The sequence below is a fragment of the Megascapheus bottae genome, chromosome 7, assembly GCF_031878675.1.
Source record: "Megascapheus bottae isolate mThoBot1 chromosome 7, mThoBot2.hap1, whole genome shotgun sequence".
NCBI lineage: Eukaryota > Metazoa > Chordata > Mammalia > Rodentia > Geomyidae > Megascapheus > Megascapheus bottae.
In genome coordinates, this window is record NC_143515.1 from 78,501,259 (window position 1) to 78,516,767 (window position 15,509).

General features: G+C 51.3%; 1 protein-coding gene across 1 annotated transcript; it reads right to left on the bottom strand.

Moving 5' to 3' along the window:
* Nucleotides 1-1,210: 1,210 nt before the first annotated feature.
* Klf11 (KLF transcription factor 11) lies at nt 1,211-15,269 on the bottom strand. Its single transcript, XM_090337458.1, has 4 exons — nt 15,092-15,269; nt 12,124-12,393; nt 9,011-9,935; nt 1,211-3,144 (listed from the first exon to the last, which is right to left on the bottom strand). The coding sequence occupies exons 1-4, from the start codon at nt 15,131-15,133 to the stop codon at nt 2,864-2,866; spliced, it is 1,518 nt and encodes a 505-aa protein (XP_090193584.1). The 5' UTR covers nt 15,134-15,269; the 3' UTR covers nt 1,211-2,863.
* Nucleotides 15,270-15,509: the final 240 nt, after the last annotated feature.

The following is a 15,509-nucleotide window of genomic DNA, read 5'->3' on the forward strand; positions in this document are numbered from 1 at the left end:
CCAGATAAGTGTCCTAAGGCTGACGACCATCCAGAGAAAAAGGGGCTGGGAACAGAGAGACTTTTCCAGAGCTGCTGATGAAAAGCCATTATTAATTAGCTGCTCCCAACACATCTGAACGTGTCAGACAGCAAGGACAGGAACAGGTGGAGGCTGCCCACTAGACCACGTGGGCTCTTTCCAGGAGAGGCCCATGCTGCCCACCCAGGACCCCTGGGAGGCACTGCCTAAGGCCTACACTGCCCACAAGCTGTTGGCAGAGGCTTAGTTCATCCAGATAGCGGCTCCCAATTCCCGTACCAGACCCAAGGGCGCCCCCTGCAGGCCTGGGAGAGAGCTACAGGCTGGAAGCAATAGTCGGCTGGGCCACAGCGAGGGCCCTCCCAGAACTCAGGACAGCCAGTGGAGGGCTTTCGGCACACAGGGCCTGACATGCCGACATGCTCTGTAGCTGCTGAGAAGATGGAAGGGGCCTAGGGAGAAGGGAGAAAGGCAAGCTTCTGGGAGACAATGGCAACAATGCAGTGGAAAGTGGCCCAGATGCCTGGCCCTTGGGTCAAGGCTGCAGCAAGCAGGAGTGGGGGCGGGGAGGGGCTGGGGGACTGCGGTCTCATACCTGTGCCCGTTCTTTTAAAGAACAAGGAAAGGGTCTGTGGTGGGAATGGCAGCTGGGAGTTGAGGCACCCACGGGGCAGGCGGTAGAGGAATCTGAAGCTCAGGAGAGGCTAGCACTCAGCATGGGTTGGGGGCCTCAGCACAGAGCACAGTGAGGTACCAGCAGAGGCGGTGGCCTTTGGGCCACCATCACCTCAGCCAATGGTGCTGAGATCTGAGGCGTGCAAGCCTCTGGCTGTATCAGGGAGGGCTTCATTGGGGCGTTGGTGGTCATGGCTGCTAAGCCACACAGATTGGCAGGAAAACGTGCCTGGAGCGAAGGCAGAGACAGCCTGAATCAGGGCAAGGCAGGGGTGCAGGGAGCGAGCTGGGCAGGGCTTAGTTCTAAGCATCCCTCCCAGGTCACCTCCCGGTGCAGGGGGAAGGGGGGAGAGGAACAGAGGCCACCCCTGCCAGCTCTGCCAGGGGCAGCCTGTGTCATGATTCATTCACAAAGAACTCTCCAGGAGAAACCTCAGAAAGCACAGGTGAACCTAAGGCAGGTGGACTTTCTGGGCTTGTCCAAGGCGACCTGGGAGAAGGGGGGACACAGGACCAGTCTGCAAATCAAGAAAGCTTTATATGATTCAAAGAAAAGTTACATCACACATACGCATTTAAATAGTGTCCATTACATAAAACATAATTATGAAACATTTAAAATTTTATGACTCAAACTACTGAAAAGGCTCAAAGTCAAGAAAGATCAAGCAAAACTGCTCAAGCAATAAAGTGCACAGGGCCTGCCTCACACAGCGACGGCCAACCTGGGTCCTGGCCTCCAGAGAGGGGTTCTCACACCGGACCTCACAAAACAAGTGTTCCAACTTACAATCAATCTTTCAACAGAAAAAAAGGGGAGGGGCGTGTGTCTTTTACAGAGGCATTGCTAAATCTAAACAGGAAATGGAAGCTTAAAGTAAAACCATTCCAACATCTCTCTTCTGCAGAAAGTATACTGTTCAGAGAAGCATTGTGCAACAAGCACCAAATACTCAAAAAGACCTCCATTCCCCACCGGATGAGTGATAGGAGAACACTACTTAATACAGCACACACCAGGTCACGAGGGCTTCTGCTGACTTAGGAAGGGCAGAAGGGGAAAGAGCTACGTGATGTCCAGTTATGCTGTCATGTAGGGTTCTCCTGCACTGCACCTGTCCAAAAACGTGAACATGTCCTAATACCTACACGTTTGTGTTGACAGGCAGTTGATATGAAGGGCACTTAGTGGGTATCAGCTACATATCATGAGTGAGCAGGTAAGGATTACAAAGACCTGAACACAAAACCTAATTTGACTTCATTATCCAATACTTCCCCTCAAGCGCCAATCACTACAAGACAAATAAATACAACATTAATGCGTACTGCACAAAAAATAATCCCCAGGCTACATCAGTGGCACATGGCCTGTTTTGCTGTACTACTGTTTAACTTCCAGCCTTTCCTAACCAGCTTCTGTGGCAGCGTGGATACAGGCAGGGCCTGTGGTGCCTTTCTAGGTAGACTGCAAAAACCCCATTCTGGTAAGTTCATCCAAGCCAAACATTCTCCTTCTAACAAAAATGAATTAAAGGGCAGTGAGGTGGCAGTGCAATGACGGAACACACATCTCCTCTAGCTTCTCACACTTAAGAAAGGAGTCTACACCTCTCTTTAGAAGAGCAGTGCTCTGGTGAGGAGATCACGGAACTGAGGAAACTTCCTTTTCAGAGGCTCTTACTTACCAGTTATGATTTCGAAAGCTCTGAGTCTAAAAGGACTTCAAAACTTCCGAATGCACCATTTTTATAATGGGGTCATCATAAAACGCTGCTCCTGAACACTGAAAAGAAGGCTGTAAAATCATCTTATCTAGAAATTGGTAACTGGAGCACCCACAATATAAATATTTTTATAAAAAAGTATAAAAATTAGTACCCTGTCTCATTTCTACAAAACATGAATAGAAAGGTTGTGAATAATTCAGAATTTGTAAACTTTATTGCCAAAATGTTTGCTTGAATGCTGGTGATTCAGACTGTCAAATTTTCTTCCATTTCCTTTAAAAAACAAAACGAAACAAAACAAACCCCTTCTTAAACTACAAGACAACTGAACAAGGCCCTAGCCAGAAAAGCAAGCCAGCTCTCGTCCTCTGAACCAGCCCCTCTGATTCCAGTCCTGGAAAGAGCTGCGGGCACCGTGTGCCAGGATGGGTGGGCTCTCAGGCAGAGGCTGGCAAGGGTGCCAGGGGGCTCGGAGGTCCCTCTGCCGAGGCGATCCTGCTCAGCTTGCCCACCTCTGCCTGCCAGCCCGGGATCTTCTTGGTGGTCATGTGGCGACGGGCATGCTTGGTCAGGTGGTCGCTGCGCATGAAGCGCCGGTCACAGACAGGGCACACGAACTTCTTCTCGCCGGTGTGGGTTCTGCGGTGGCGCGACAACTCATCTGAGCGTGCAAACTTTTTGTCGCAGCCGTCCCAGCTGCAGGTGAAGGGCTTCTCCCCTGTGGACAGTCGAGTTCACACGTGACCTTCCCCGGAATTGCAGTGAGGAAGACTGCCCTGAGACTCCAGGACCAAGGGAGTCAGTCAGAAGGCACTAACCCTCCAAATTGCATTTTGTCCTATCACACTGAAGGGCAATGGGCCAGGCCTCACAGATAATAAGTTTCAAGCCTAAATCTCTCAAAACAATATTTTAAAACATTATATTGTAGCTAGGCGCGGTGGCTCACACCTATAATCCTAGCTACTCAGGAGGCTGAGATCTGAGGATCATGGTTCAAAGCCAGCCTGGGCACTAAAGTCTGTGAGACTCTCTTTTTTTTTTTTTTGGCCAGTCCTGGGCTTGAGCTCAGGGCCTGAGCGCTGTCTTTGGACTTTCTCAAGGCTAGAGCTCTACCACTTGAGCCTCAGCACCACTTCCGGCTTTTTTCTATGTATGTGGTACCGAGGAATCAAACCCGGGTGTTCATGCATGCTAGGCAAGCACTTTAACCACTAGGCCAAACTCCCGGCCCCCTGTGAGACTCTTATCTCCAATTAACCACTAGAAAAACTGGAAGTGGTACTGTGGTTCAAGAGGTAGGGTAGCCTTGAGCTGAAGAGCTCGGGGACAATGCCCAGGCCCAGAGTCCAAGCCCTGAGACCAACAACAAAAAAACAAACAAAACCATTATGTTGTATGTATACATACACACATGCATGTGTAAGTATGTGTGTGCACATGTACACATACTCATGGTCCTCCTACAGTCTAGGTTGGTGTGGAAACGGTAACTCTCTGGCTGAGTTCCAAGTGTCAGGATTTCAGGTGTATGCCTCCTCACTCAGCTTTCAAAAAAAACTTCTTTTTTTGGTTGGTCATAGGGCTTGAACTCCTGACCTGGTGTTGTCCCTGAGCTCTTCAACTCAAGCCTAGCACCACTTGAGGTACAGCGCCACTTCCGGTGTTCTGGTGGTTTAATTGGAGATAAGAGTCCCATGGACTTTCATGTGGGGCTGGCTATGAACCTTGATCCTCAGATGTCAGCCTCCTGAGTAGCTAGGATTACAGGTGTGAGCCACCACACCTGGGTTTCAAAATGTATTTTTAACTTTAAAAAGAATCTTATGAGGGACCAGGAGTCTGGCCTAGTGGTAGAGTGCCTGCCTAGCATGCATGAAGACCTGGGTTCCATTCCTCAGTACCACATACATAGAAAAAAAGCTGGAAGTGGTGCTGTGGCTCAAGTGTTAGAGCTCTAGCCTTGAGAAAAGTCCAAGGACAGTGCTCAGGCCCTGAGTTCAAGCCCCACAACTGGCATTCCCCCAAAAAAGAATCTTATGAGTCAAACATGGCTCACACCTGTAATCCTAGCTACTCAGGAGGCTTAGATCTGAGGATCAAGGCTCAAAGCCAGCTTGGGCACAAAAGGACCTGAGAGTCTTGTCTCCAATTAACCTCTAGAAAATGGGAAGTGGGGCTTGGCTCCAGGGGAGGGTGGTAGCCTTGAGCTGAAGAGTTCAAGGACAGTGCCTAGGCCCAGTTCAAGCCCCATGACCCACAAAAACAAAAACAAAGAATCTCATAAACTTTCCTTCCAGGCTTTGAATCATGATTCTTAGCATTCAGCCTTCTGGGTAGCTAGAATTATAATCATGAGCCATTAGTGCCTGGCTGACCTGGAACTTTTGTGCTCAAAGCTAGTGAGTGGTCTACCATTTGAGCCACAACTCCATTTCCAGCTTTATTGGGTGATTCACTGGAGATAAGAGACTCATGGACTTTCATGCCCAGCCTGGCCACTCAACCAGATCTCAGTCTCCTGAGTAGCTAAGGATTATGGACATGAGCCACCAGTGCCCAGCCAATAAATGGTTTTAAGTTAATGTGTCTGTTATGGAACAGACACAAACATATTTTTTAGTTGGATTAATAAGAAAATATCATTACAGATCACCAGACCTTATGTTCTACAGATGTCAAACATCCCACAGCAGGCACAAGGCTGTGGAAGTGGATGTGTGGCTTAAGTGGCTGTTAGTCACGAGTCAAAAAGCTGAGCGAGGGCCGGGAGTTTGGCCTAGAGGTTGAGTGCTTGCCTAGCATGCACAAAGACCCAGGTTTGATTCCTCGGTACCACATACATAGAAAAAAGCTGGAAGTGGTGCTGAGGCTCAAGTGGTAGAGCTCTAGCCTTGAGAAAGTCCAAGGACAGTGCTCAGGCCCTGAGCTCAAGCCCAGGACCGGCAAAAAAAAAAAAAAAAAAAAAAGCTGAGCGAGCAAGAGGTTCTGAGCCACTCCACTAGGACCGGTGTACATCTAGAAAAGCATGGTTTGAATGTGTCCCTCAAATTTCCACACTGGAAACCTAACGCGAAGTCCAGAGCCAATGGCATTTGAGAGGTGGGCCCTGTGGTAGGTGGCCATGGAGGGGGAGCAGGGTTACAAGAGCAGGCATGCGCTCAGGCATGCTCAAGGTGATGCCTTCTAACCTGCTCTGAGGCAGTGCAAGGCCCTCAACTGGAGGTTGGACTCGTGCTCCTGGGCTTCCCAGCCTCCAGAGGTTCTAGAAGCTTGAGGTCCATAGGCCTCTGTTTTTGCTCAACTCCTATCTGTGGCACTGCTAAAGCAGGAGACGACAGACTCAGACGGGGCCTTCTTCCTGCAGCCAGTCCTGTCCCCAAGCATGGACAGCGTACTCAACATTCAAGAGTTGGGAAGAGGAGCCTGGCAATCACGGACGTGGGACTGATAAAATTCCCCATCTTGGGCCAGGAGTGTGGCCTAGTGGTAGAGTGCTCGCCTAGCATGCACGAAGACCTGAGTTTGATTCCTCAGTCCCACATACATAGAAAAAAGCTGAAATGGTGTTCTGGCTCCAATGATAGAGTTCTAGCCTTGAGAAAGCCCAAAGACAGTGCTCAGACCCCGAGTTCAAGGCCCAGGACTGGCAAAAAAAAAAAAAAAAAAAAAAAAGAAAAATTCCCCATCATCTTGTCTTCAACTTACCAGAAATGACTATCTATTCTTTTTCACTTAAAAATATTATTTCGGGCTGGGAGTTTGGCCTAGTGGTAGAGTGCTTGCCTAGTATGCATGAAGACCCGGGTTCGATTCCTTGGTACCACATATGTAGCAAAAAGCCGGAAGTGGTGCTGTGGGCTGTGGTTCAAGTGGTAGAGCTCTAGCCTTGAGAAAAATCCAGGGACAGTGCTCAGGCCCTGAGCCCAAGCCCAAGACTGGCAAAAAAAAAAAAAAAAAAGTATTATTTTCGTGCTGATCCTAGAGCTTGCACTCAGGACCTGGGTGCTGTCCACGAGCACATTTACTCAAGACTAGCATTCCTTTGTGTGTGGGTCATGGGACTTGAACTCTGGGCCTGGGCACTGTCCCTGAGCTCTTCAGCTCAAGCCTACTGCCCTACCCCTTTAGCCACAGCCCTACTTCCCATTTTCTGGAGGTTAATTGGAAATAAGAGTCTCATTTTCTTTAGTGCCCAGCTTTGTTTGACCTTGATCCTCAGATCTCAGCCTCCTGAGTAGCTAAGATTACAGGTGTGAGTCACTGCACCCAGCTCAAGACTGGCATTTTAGCACCTGAAGCACAGCTTCACGTCTAGATTCTTGGTGATTATTTGGAGATAAGTCTCATGGACACTCCTGCCTTGGCTGCCTCAATTTTTTTTTTTTTGAACTCTGGGCCTGGGTGCTGTCCCTGAGCTCTTTAGCTCAAGGCTGCCACTCTACCCCTTGTGCCATAGCACCACTTCTAATTCTCTAGTGGTTAATTGGAGATAAGAGTCTCATGGACTTTAGCACCCAGACTGGCTTTCAACTGTGATCCTCAGATCTCAACCTCTGCGGTAGCTAGGATTATGGGTCTGAGTCTCAGATGCCTCAAAATTTCTATCTCATTCTAACTTCAACATTTTTCAGATTGGCAGAAACATGAAGTGATCTTTTCATCCAAGGAAATTTGCCCAAAGTTTCTATTTCTCATAAAAACTCCAATGAAATGTCTATAATATGGCACAAAAAGATACTCTTCAGAACCCTCAGTTACTTAAACTGAACTTGGAAAGCAGGAAGAAACTTGCTTTGGCTGCTATATTTTTTGCTAGTCTGTTGGTAGTTCTGCCAGGAGAGATGAAATCACAGTAAAACTCATCCCATCACCTCCACAAATCTGCTATTGCTGCTTCCATGTGCAGTGCTCCCAGGCTAAGGCACCCCACACCTGCAAGCCAAAGGGAATGAGCGCTGTCCTTGGGCTTTCTCGAGGCTAGAGCTCTACCACTTGGGCCACAGCACCACTTCCAGCCTTTTCTATGTATGTGGTACCAAGGAGTTGGAACTCCAGTTTTTGTGCATGCTAGGCAAGCACTCTATCCCTAGGCCAAACTTCTGGCCCAATTTTTTTTTTTGGTTGGTTGTGGGAAGTGAACTCAGGGCCTGGCCACTGTCTCTGAATTTTTTTGCTCAAGGCTAGTGCTCTATCACTTTGAGCCATAGCACTACTTCCAGTTTTCTGGTGCTTAGTTGGAGATAAGAGTCTCACAGTTACCTAGTATGGCGGCTCACGCCGGTAATCCCAGCTACTCAGGAGGCTGAGATCTGAGGATTGAGGTTCAAAGCCAGCCATGAGACTCAATGTATGTATTTATTTTGCCAGTCCTGGGCCTTGAACTCAGGGCCTGGGCACTGTCCTTGGGCTTTCTCAAGACTAGTGCTCTATCACTTGAGCCACAGCACCACTTCCAGCTTTTTTCTATGTATGTGGTACCAAGGAATCGAACCTGGGGTCTTCATGCATGCTACGAGAGCACTCTACCACTAGGTCAAACTCCCAGCCCCAAAGCCATGAGAATCTTATCTCTAATTAGTCCATAGAAAACTGGAAGTAGTGCTGTGGCTCAAGGGCAGGGCGGTAGCCTTGAGCTGAAAAGCTCAGGGTCAGAGCCTAGGCCCAGCGTTCAATCCCCATGATCACCACCCCCCCCAAAAAAAAAGTCTCACAGATTTTCCTTACAGGTGTGAACCATTAGCACCCAGCTGTGACTTTTTAAAAATTCTCCAAAGTGGTGGCAGGAATTTGGCCTAGTGGTAGAGTGCTTGCCTAGCATGCATGAAGACCAGGTTTGAATCCTCGGTACCACATACCTCGAAAAAAAAAAAAAAAAAAAAAAGCCAGAAATGGTGCTATGGCTCAAGTGGTAGAGCTCTAGTCTTGAGAAAGCCCAAGGACAGTGCTCAGGCCCCAGGACTGGCAAAAAATAAAAATAAAATTTAAAAAAATTCTCTAAAGTAACACAACTATATTTTTCAACTATTCTAGCATTTGAATTTGGCTAATTGGACTTTCTCCTAAGCCACTGATGCACTAAATGTCAATACACTCTAAAATGCGCAGTGGAGAATGGAATACTGTCCTGCTAAAAGCTGTCAGAGAGTCAAGTGCAAGGCCAACCTTCATTCTACTCTCAGGAGAAGGCACCGGAACTAATGCCTCCCTAATCACAACCCAAAGCATGACAAGAATGTGAGGCTCTTGTTTTCGGTGCCAATCCTGGGGCTTGAACTCAGTTCTTGAGCTTTTTTGCTCAAGGTTAGTGCTGTGCCCCTTGAGCTGCAGCTCTATGTCTGGCTTTTTGTGGTTTACTGGAGATTAAGTTTCACAGACTTTTCTGCCTGGGTTGGTTTTGAATTGCGATCCTCAGATCTCTGCCTCCTGTGAAACTAGGATTACGGGCGTGAATCCCTGGCACCTGGCATGAGCATTTTTTCAGATCCTCCTTTCCCTCCTCCAGTGGTTCCCTGCCTCCCTCCCTTCAAGGGAGGTGTTCTAGAGAACCCACCCTCTCCACCCTGAGCCAAGTCAGTACTCACCCGTGTGGGTGCGAAGGTGAGCCTTGAGGTGGGAGCTTTTAAAGTAGGTCTTTCGGCAGCCGGGAAAGCTGCAGATGTAGTTCCTCCTTCGGGAAAAGTCTACCTGAGGGGCACAGTTTTGGCTAGAGGCAATGAACACTGGAGCAGGGGCCAGGGGCAGCAACTTGGTGTTGCCAATAGCCATGACACTGGATTGGCAGGCGGCAGGCTGGGGAAAGGTGCCCTGCGGCAGAACCAGCATCACAGTTCCCTGAGGTACAGGAGGGCCGACGAGCACGGGAGGCACAGGCACAGCCTGGGGGAGGACTGGCTTGACAGTCCCCGGGGATGGCAGGAGAGGGGGCTTCAGGATCGCTGACAGCACGGTGCTCGGTCCGGTCATGGGGATCATTTGGCAAAGGACAGGGGGGCTGGACACAGGGACGGACACCACAGGGCCGCTGCTCCTCGGCAGGTCACTGTCAAATTTCTTTGGTGAGCAGGTCTGCACCGCAGCAGGCCACCCTGCCTGCTGGCCTTGGTCAGCGGAGAACAGGCCATTCGCTCCGTGCAAGCGAGGCTGACAGGACAGGAAACGAGCGGAGAGGACGCCTGTTGCACGGTGCACACCCTCCAAAGCCTCAGAACGTTCGGAACACGCCACGAGCTGTGCCGCTGCTCCTCTGCCCGTGGATGGCTGCTGCTCCTGAGCCCAGACGGCAGGAAAGCAGGCGGGGCCAGGACTCTGCCCAGTGTGGCGGATCACACTCGTGGCCAGGGCCCTGCAGAGCAGGCTGGGGGCAGGCTCCAAGGAGCCCTTCTCGTCGCTCCTGCCCAGCACTGATGTCACCACAGGGGAAGGCGCTTTGGAATCAGAGGCTTGGGAAGGAGCAGGTGTTCCTGTGGATGGCTCCAGGAGCTCCGGGCTCTGAGGAGGAGTGATGCACTTAAAGGCAGAAAAAAAAAGTGCCACGTGAAAGACTGTTTTGGTACACACACACACATTTTTTGGTGCCAGCTTTGAAGCTTGATCTCAGTCAGGGCTTATGAGCTGTCCTTAAGCTTTTTTGCTGAAGGCTAGCATGCTAATACTTGAGCCACAGCTCTATTTCTGGCTTTTCAGTGGCTATCTGGAGATCAAAGTCTCATGGCCTGAGAGCGTGGCCTAGTGGGAGAGTGCTTGCCTAGCATACACAAATAACCGGGTTCAATTCATTGGTACCACATACCAGAAAAAAGCCAGAAGTAGTGTTATGGCTCAAGTGATAGAGTTCTAGTCTTGAGAAAGCCCAAGGACAGTGCTCAGACTCTAAGTTCAAGCCCCAGGATTAGCAAAAAAAAAAAAAAAGATGCATCTAGAGAAGACTGGTCAGAACCACTCCACTCCCCAGCAGGTCTCCAGGCTGCAGGAGCACACATCTCTTATGTCTCTTATCATGTAACCTCCTTCCTCCAATCAACACTTGTGCTCTGTGGGGGGAGTGATAGGGCCCTCCAGGCCTTACCCAGCTACCGAAAAGAGCAATTCCAGCATCTGGACTACAAGAAAACAAATCTATCCTTCCAAACTACAGCTTTCCACAGCACTTTCAGATTCTCAAAATGTCTAATCCGTGGTTCTGCCTGAATCCATCCGCCCTGTTCTGCTCCCCAATGATCCTAAGTCCTCTTCAGCCACTCCACGGAAGAACCAATGCTGAGGACACAGAGCCACCCACAGCAGGCCCAGGGCTCACAAGCTTTTGCTCTTTCCAAATCTGCTCTCCTGCAGGGTCTGCTTCCTGCCCAAGCCCTCCCATCATTTCTGTTAGCAACCTACAGGTCTCAACTTCACTCTAACAAGCAAGTTTCTTTAAGTAATTTTGTCCATGCAGTAAATTAAAAATTAAAATGAAAAGAGAGTCACTTCTGCATCTAAATCACACATGAAATCCGTATTCCTAGCAGGCAGAGATGCCAGTGTTGGCAAGCAAGACTGAAGTCAAAGCCCAGGTTTTCTTCATCTGCTCCCCACCCAGACCCGAGGAGGGGTCACTGGGAAAACCTAAGACCCCACCTCAAGACCCTGCAGTGAAGTGAGTTTCACCTTCCTGCATCCATCTTCCATCAGCAGGTTTCACCAGATGCAGGCAGCCATGCGGCCATCTACTTAAGTCCAGTAACATTTGCGAGTGAGGAAAAGTTTTTTGTTTTTTTTTATGGGTCACAGGGTTTGAACTCAGCCTGGGCACCGCCCCCGAGGTCTTCAGCTCAAGGCTACTGCCTTACCTCCGAGCCTGGGAGCCTGGGTGTTGTCTCTGAGCTCTTCAGGTCAAGGCTATGGCCCTCCCCTTGAGCCAAGCTCCACTTCCCATTTTTCTAGAGGTTAATTGAAGATAAGAGCCTCAAGTCTTATTGTACCCGGTTGAACCTGGATCCTTAGATCTCAGCCTCATGAGTAGCTAGGATTACAGGCATGAGCCACCATGCTGCTGAAGAAAGGTTTTTACCCCTTTAGTTTAGTTTTTCTTTTGGGGGGAGGAGGGGAGAGCTGGTCTGGGCTTGGGCCCTGTCCCTGAGCTCTTCAGATCTGTTGGGAGCCAGAGTGGAATCAAACTGTACCTTGATTTGCATCAGACAATGGCTTTATTGTCTTATTGTTTTCTGGCCTTATTCTGTTTAAATGACCTGAGATTTACCATATGAATGTAACACCTGGAAGTTCTCTGGGTCTCAAGAAGGGAAGAAGCTGGAGTGGAAAATAAACGGGGCAGTCTTTACCTGGACTGCAGACATCCCGGACCCGGTGTGTCTGTCTCTCTTCTATTTTTTTCCTAGTCCTTGCCCCCTATTTCAGGAACCCCAATCCGCGAACCCTGGTTTGCTGCCGGCTGGCCCCGGCACAGATCAAGGTTAGCACTCTACCACTCTAAGTCAAAGTGTCATTTCCCATTTCCTGGTGGTTAATTGGAGATAAGAGACTCATGGACTTTTGTGCCTGGGCTGGCTCTGAACCATGATCTTCAGATCTCAGCCTTCTGAGTAGCTAGTATTACAGGTGTGAGCCACTGGCACCCAGCTTCACCACAAGTTCTACAATACATTTATTGAAATCATTCAAGGCAGCTCACAAAGTGCGCTCCTCCCCAACTTACCAGAGTTGAGAAAGAATGGAAGTCTTTTGGCAGCTCAGGTACAGGGGCATCCAAAAGCATGCTGTTGCTGACATCCCCAGAGTCGGAGATAGGTGTAAGGGGTCTCATCTTTAACAGGTCACCTTTCTGGGCTCTCTGACCCCAGGAGCTCATGCACACAAGGGCCTCAACAGCTTCAATGTCTGTCTGCTCCAAGATGCTGCACGTGGACCTCTCGCTGTCATGCCGCTTCCGCTCTAGGATAGACTCACAGATGTCCATGATCGCAACCTACAGGCAATACAACACAGTGACTTCTCAGTGCAGGAGAGAACGGGGAAGGAATACTGACGGGCATGGTTGTGCACATCAACAGGCTCCACTACTCAGTAACACCCACGTACCACTACAGAGCAGAAAGCTGCGTTCTAGTAAAAACCTTAAATGACACATTCCTGACAGCTTTGCTTTCACTGGACTTGGAGCTGACCATGGCTGGCTCCTGCCTGTGATCCTCCCTACTCGCCTGTGATCCTCCCTACTCAGGAGGCTGAGATCTGAGGATCACAGCCCAAGGCAGCCCAGGCAGAAAATCTGTGGGACTTTTGTCTCCAATTAGCTACCAAAAAGCTAGAAGTGGAGGTGTGCTCAAGTTTAGAACACCAGCCTTGAGAGAAAAAGCCAAGAGAGCGTGCAGGGCCCTGAACTGAAACTTTACTACCAAGCATGAGCACAAACACACAGAGACTGGACTCTGTTAGGAAGTGGTTTACACTGATTCCAATTCTTTTTCTTTTCTTTCCTTTTTTTTTTGTGTGCCAGAATGAGGGCTTGAACTTAGAGCCTAGATGTCACCCCTTAACTTTTCCTGTCCAAGGATGATGCTCTACCACTTCAGCCATATTTTCACTTTCTGTTTATGGTTAATTGGAGATAAGAATCTCACAAACCTTTATCTGGCTGGGCTGACTTTGAACCTTCATCCTGAAATCTCAGCCTCCTGAATAGCTAGCAACCAGCTCCTGGTTAAAACTGTGATTCTTGGGGCCAGGAGATTAGCCTAGTGGTAGAGTGGTCCCCTAGCATGCACAAAGCCCTGGGTTTGATTCCTCAGTACTACATACACAGAAAAAGCCAGAAGGCACTGAGGCTCAAGTGGCAGAGTGATAGACTTGAGCAAAAAAAAGGGGGGGGGGCAAGGACAGTAACCTGAGTTCAAGCCCCAGGATTGACAAAAATAAATAGCAGCAGCAAAAACAACAACAAACTTCCTAGCTACTCAGGAGGCTGTGATCTGGGGTTCGCAGTGCAAAGCCAACATGGGCATTACAAAGCCTGTGAGACTCCTATTTCCAATTAATCTCTAGAAAATTAGAAGTGGCACTGTGGCTCAAGGTGTAGGGTGGTAGCCTTGAACTGAAGAGCTCAGTAAGAGCACCTAGGCCCAGAGTTCAAGCATCCCATGACCCACCAAAAAAAAAAAAAAAAACAAACAAACCCAAGTTTAAATACCAAGTTTTCACTTTTCTTGTGTAAATGATTGTTAAGGATATCTCCAGAATCTAATAAGCCAAAAAGGCTAGCAGGAAGGTGTATCACAGGGAAGATGAAGGGATGATGAGGCCAAGTCTACCGGTGAGTGTGGCACTGTGTTACTGCAGAAGCTGGTTTTCTTTTTTTTTCTCTTGCCAGTCCTGGGGCTTAACTCAGGGCCTGAGCACTGTCCTTGGGCTTTCCTCAAGGCTAGAGCTCTACCACTTGAGCCACAGCACCACTTCCAGCTTTTTCTAAACATGTGGTACTGAAGAATCAAACCTGGGTCTTTGTGCGTGCTAGGCAAGCACTCTACCACTAGGCCAAACTCCCCGCCCTGGTTTCTTTTTTTGTTGTTGTTCTTTTAAATGCTAGTCCCAGGGCTGGAACTCAGGGCTTGGGTGCTTAGCTAGAGCTCTACCATTTGAGCCACAGCTCCACTTTCAGCTTTTCTGGGTAATTAATAGGACATTAAGAGACTCCTGGATTTTCCTACCTGGGCTGGCTCTGAACCATGATCTTCAGGTTCCAGCCTCCCGAGTAGCTAGGCTTATAGATTTGAGACACCAGCGCTCAGCTGCAGAAGCATTTTAAAGATGGCCACTCACCCTCTCCCCTAAACTAATGTCTGAGGGACGGAGGGGACTAGCTCTCTGCGCGCCAAGGCAAGCAATGCAGTTTCCGCCGCGGATTCAGCACCGCGAAGTCCGAGTCCCCGCTGGACGCAGGAGCTATGAAGGAAGGCATCCTTCCTTCGCGCGTGCCCCCAGTGGAAGGTGGGCCCGATGTCTTCCACCGATTGGCCGGCCGGGTCCTCCCAGCCGGCAGGGGAAGGGGCTGCCTTTGCAAACAGCGCTCCACCTCTGCTTCTCTGCAGCAGCCAGCTTCCCCGAACCAGCCCAGAGGTCGGAGGGGGTCGGTGGGAGCCCAACATCACCTCGCACCAAGCCGACGGCCTCGCCCGATCCTCGTCGGGCCGGCAGTGCAGCCGAGATCCCAACAGGTCCGGTCCCCGCCTCCGGCGGGCAGCTTCCCGCCTGGCGCCCGCGTGCCTCGCCCGCGCCCCGCCCCCGCCGCCCAGGCCCCGCCCCGCCGCCCAGGCCCCGCCCCCCGCGTGGCGCGTTCCCGCCAGCCGCGCCCCCCCAACGGCCGCCCTCCACACAGGGCGCGATGACGTCATGGCTGGAAATAACCCCGCGCCGGGAGGGGCGGCCGCCGGCCTCGAGACAAAGCTGAGCGGCGGCGGCACGGGGCACTCCCCCTCCCGCCCCGCCGGGCCCGGCCGACCCCGCGCCGCCGCCCCGCCCCGCCGCGGAACCCGCCCCGGCCGCCGCCGCCGCCGCCGCGAGGGCCCGCGAATCCCCCCGCCCGCGCTCCGGCCCCGCACGGTCGCACGTCCGCAGCCTCGCCCCTAACTCAGACCCGAGTCCACGCCCGCGCCGGCCCCGCCACTCACCGCGCGCGCGTCGTCCGGGCCCGCAGATCCTGGCGCGTGCATGATGCCGATGGCCTGGAGGCGACAAAGCCCCGGGTGTTAGCTCAGCGCGCGGCAGCAGCCGCACGCGCACGCGGGCTCCGCGGTGCCCGGAGCTCCGGCGGCCGGCGTGCGCCTCCGCCCGCCCGCGCGGCTCAGCCCCGGCGCGGCCCTCGCGGCGGCGGGGGGCGGGGCGTCGCGGAGGGAGCGGCTGGGGGCGGGGCACGCGGACAAACCAAAATACACCGCGCCCTGGAGGGGGCGGGCCGGCCGTCTCCAGCCAATCCGCGCTCGGCTCCGGCGCGGCCGGCCAATGGGCGCCGTGGGGGGCCGCGTGATCGGAGCCTGGCCGCGGCGTGATCAGGGCGAGCGAGAGGCGGCACGTGTTTTGGTCGGGGGC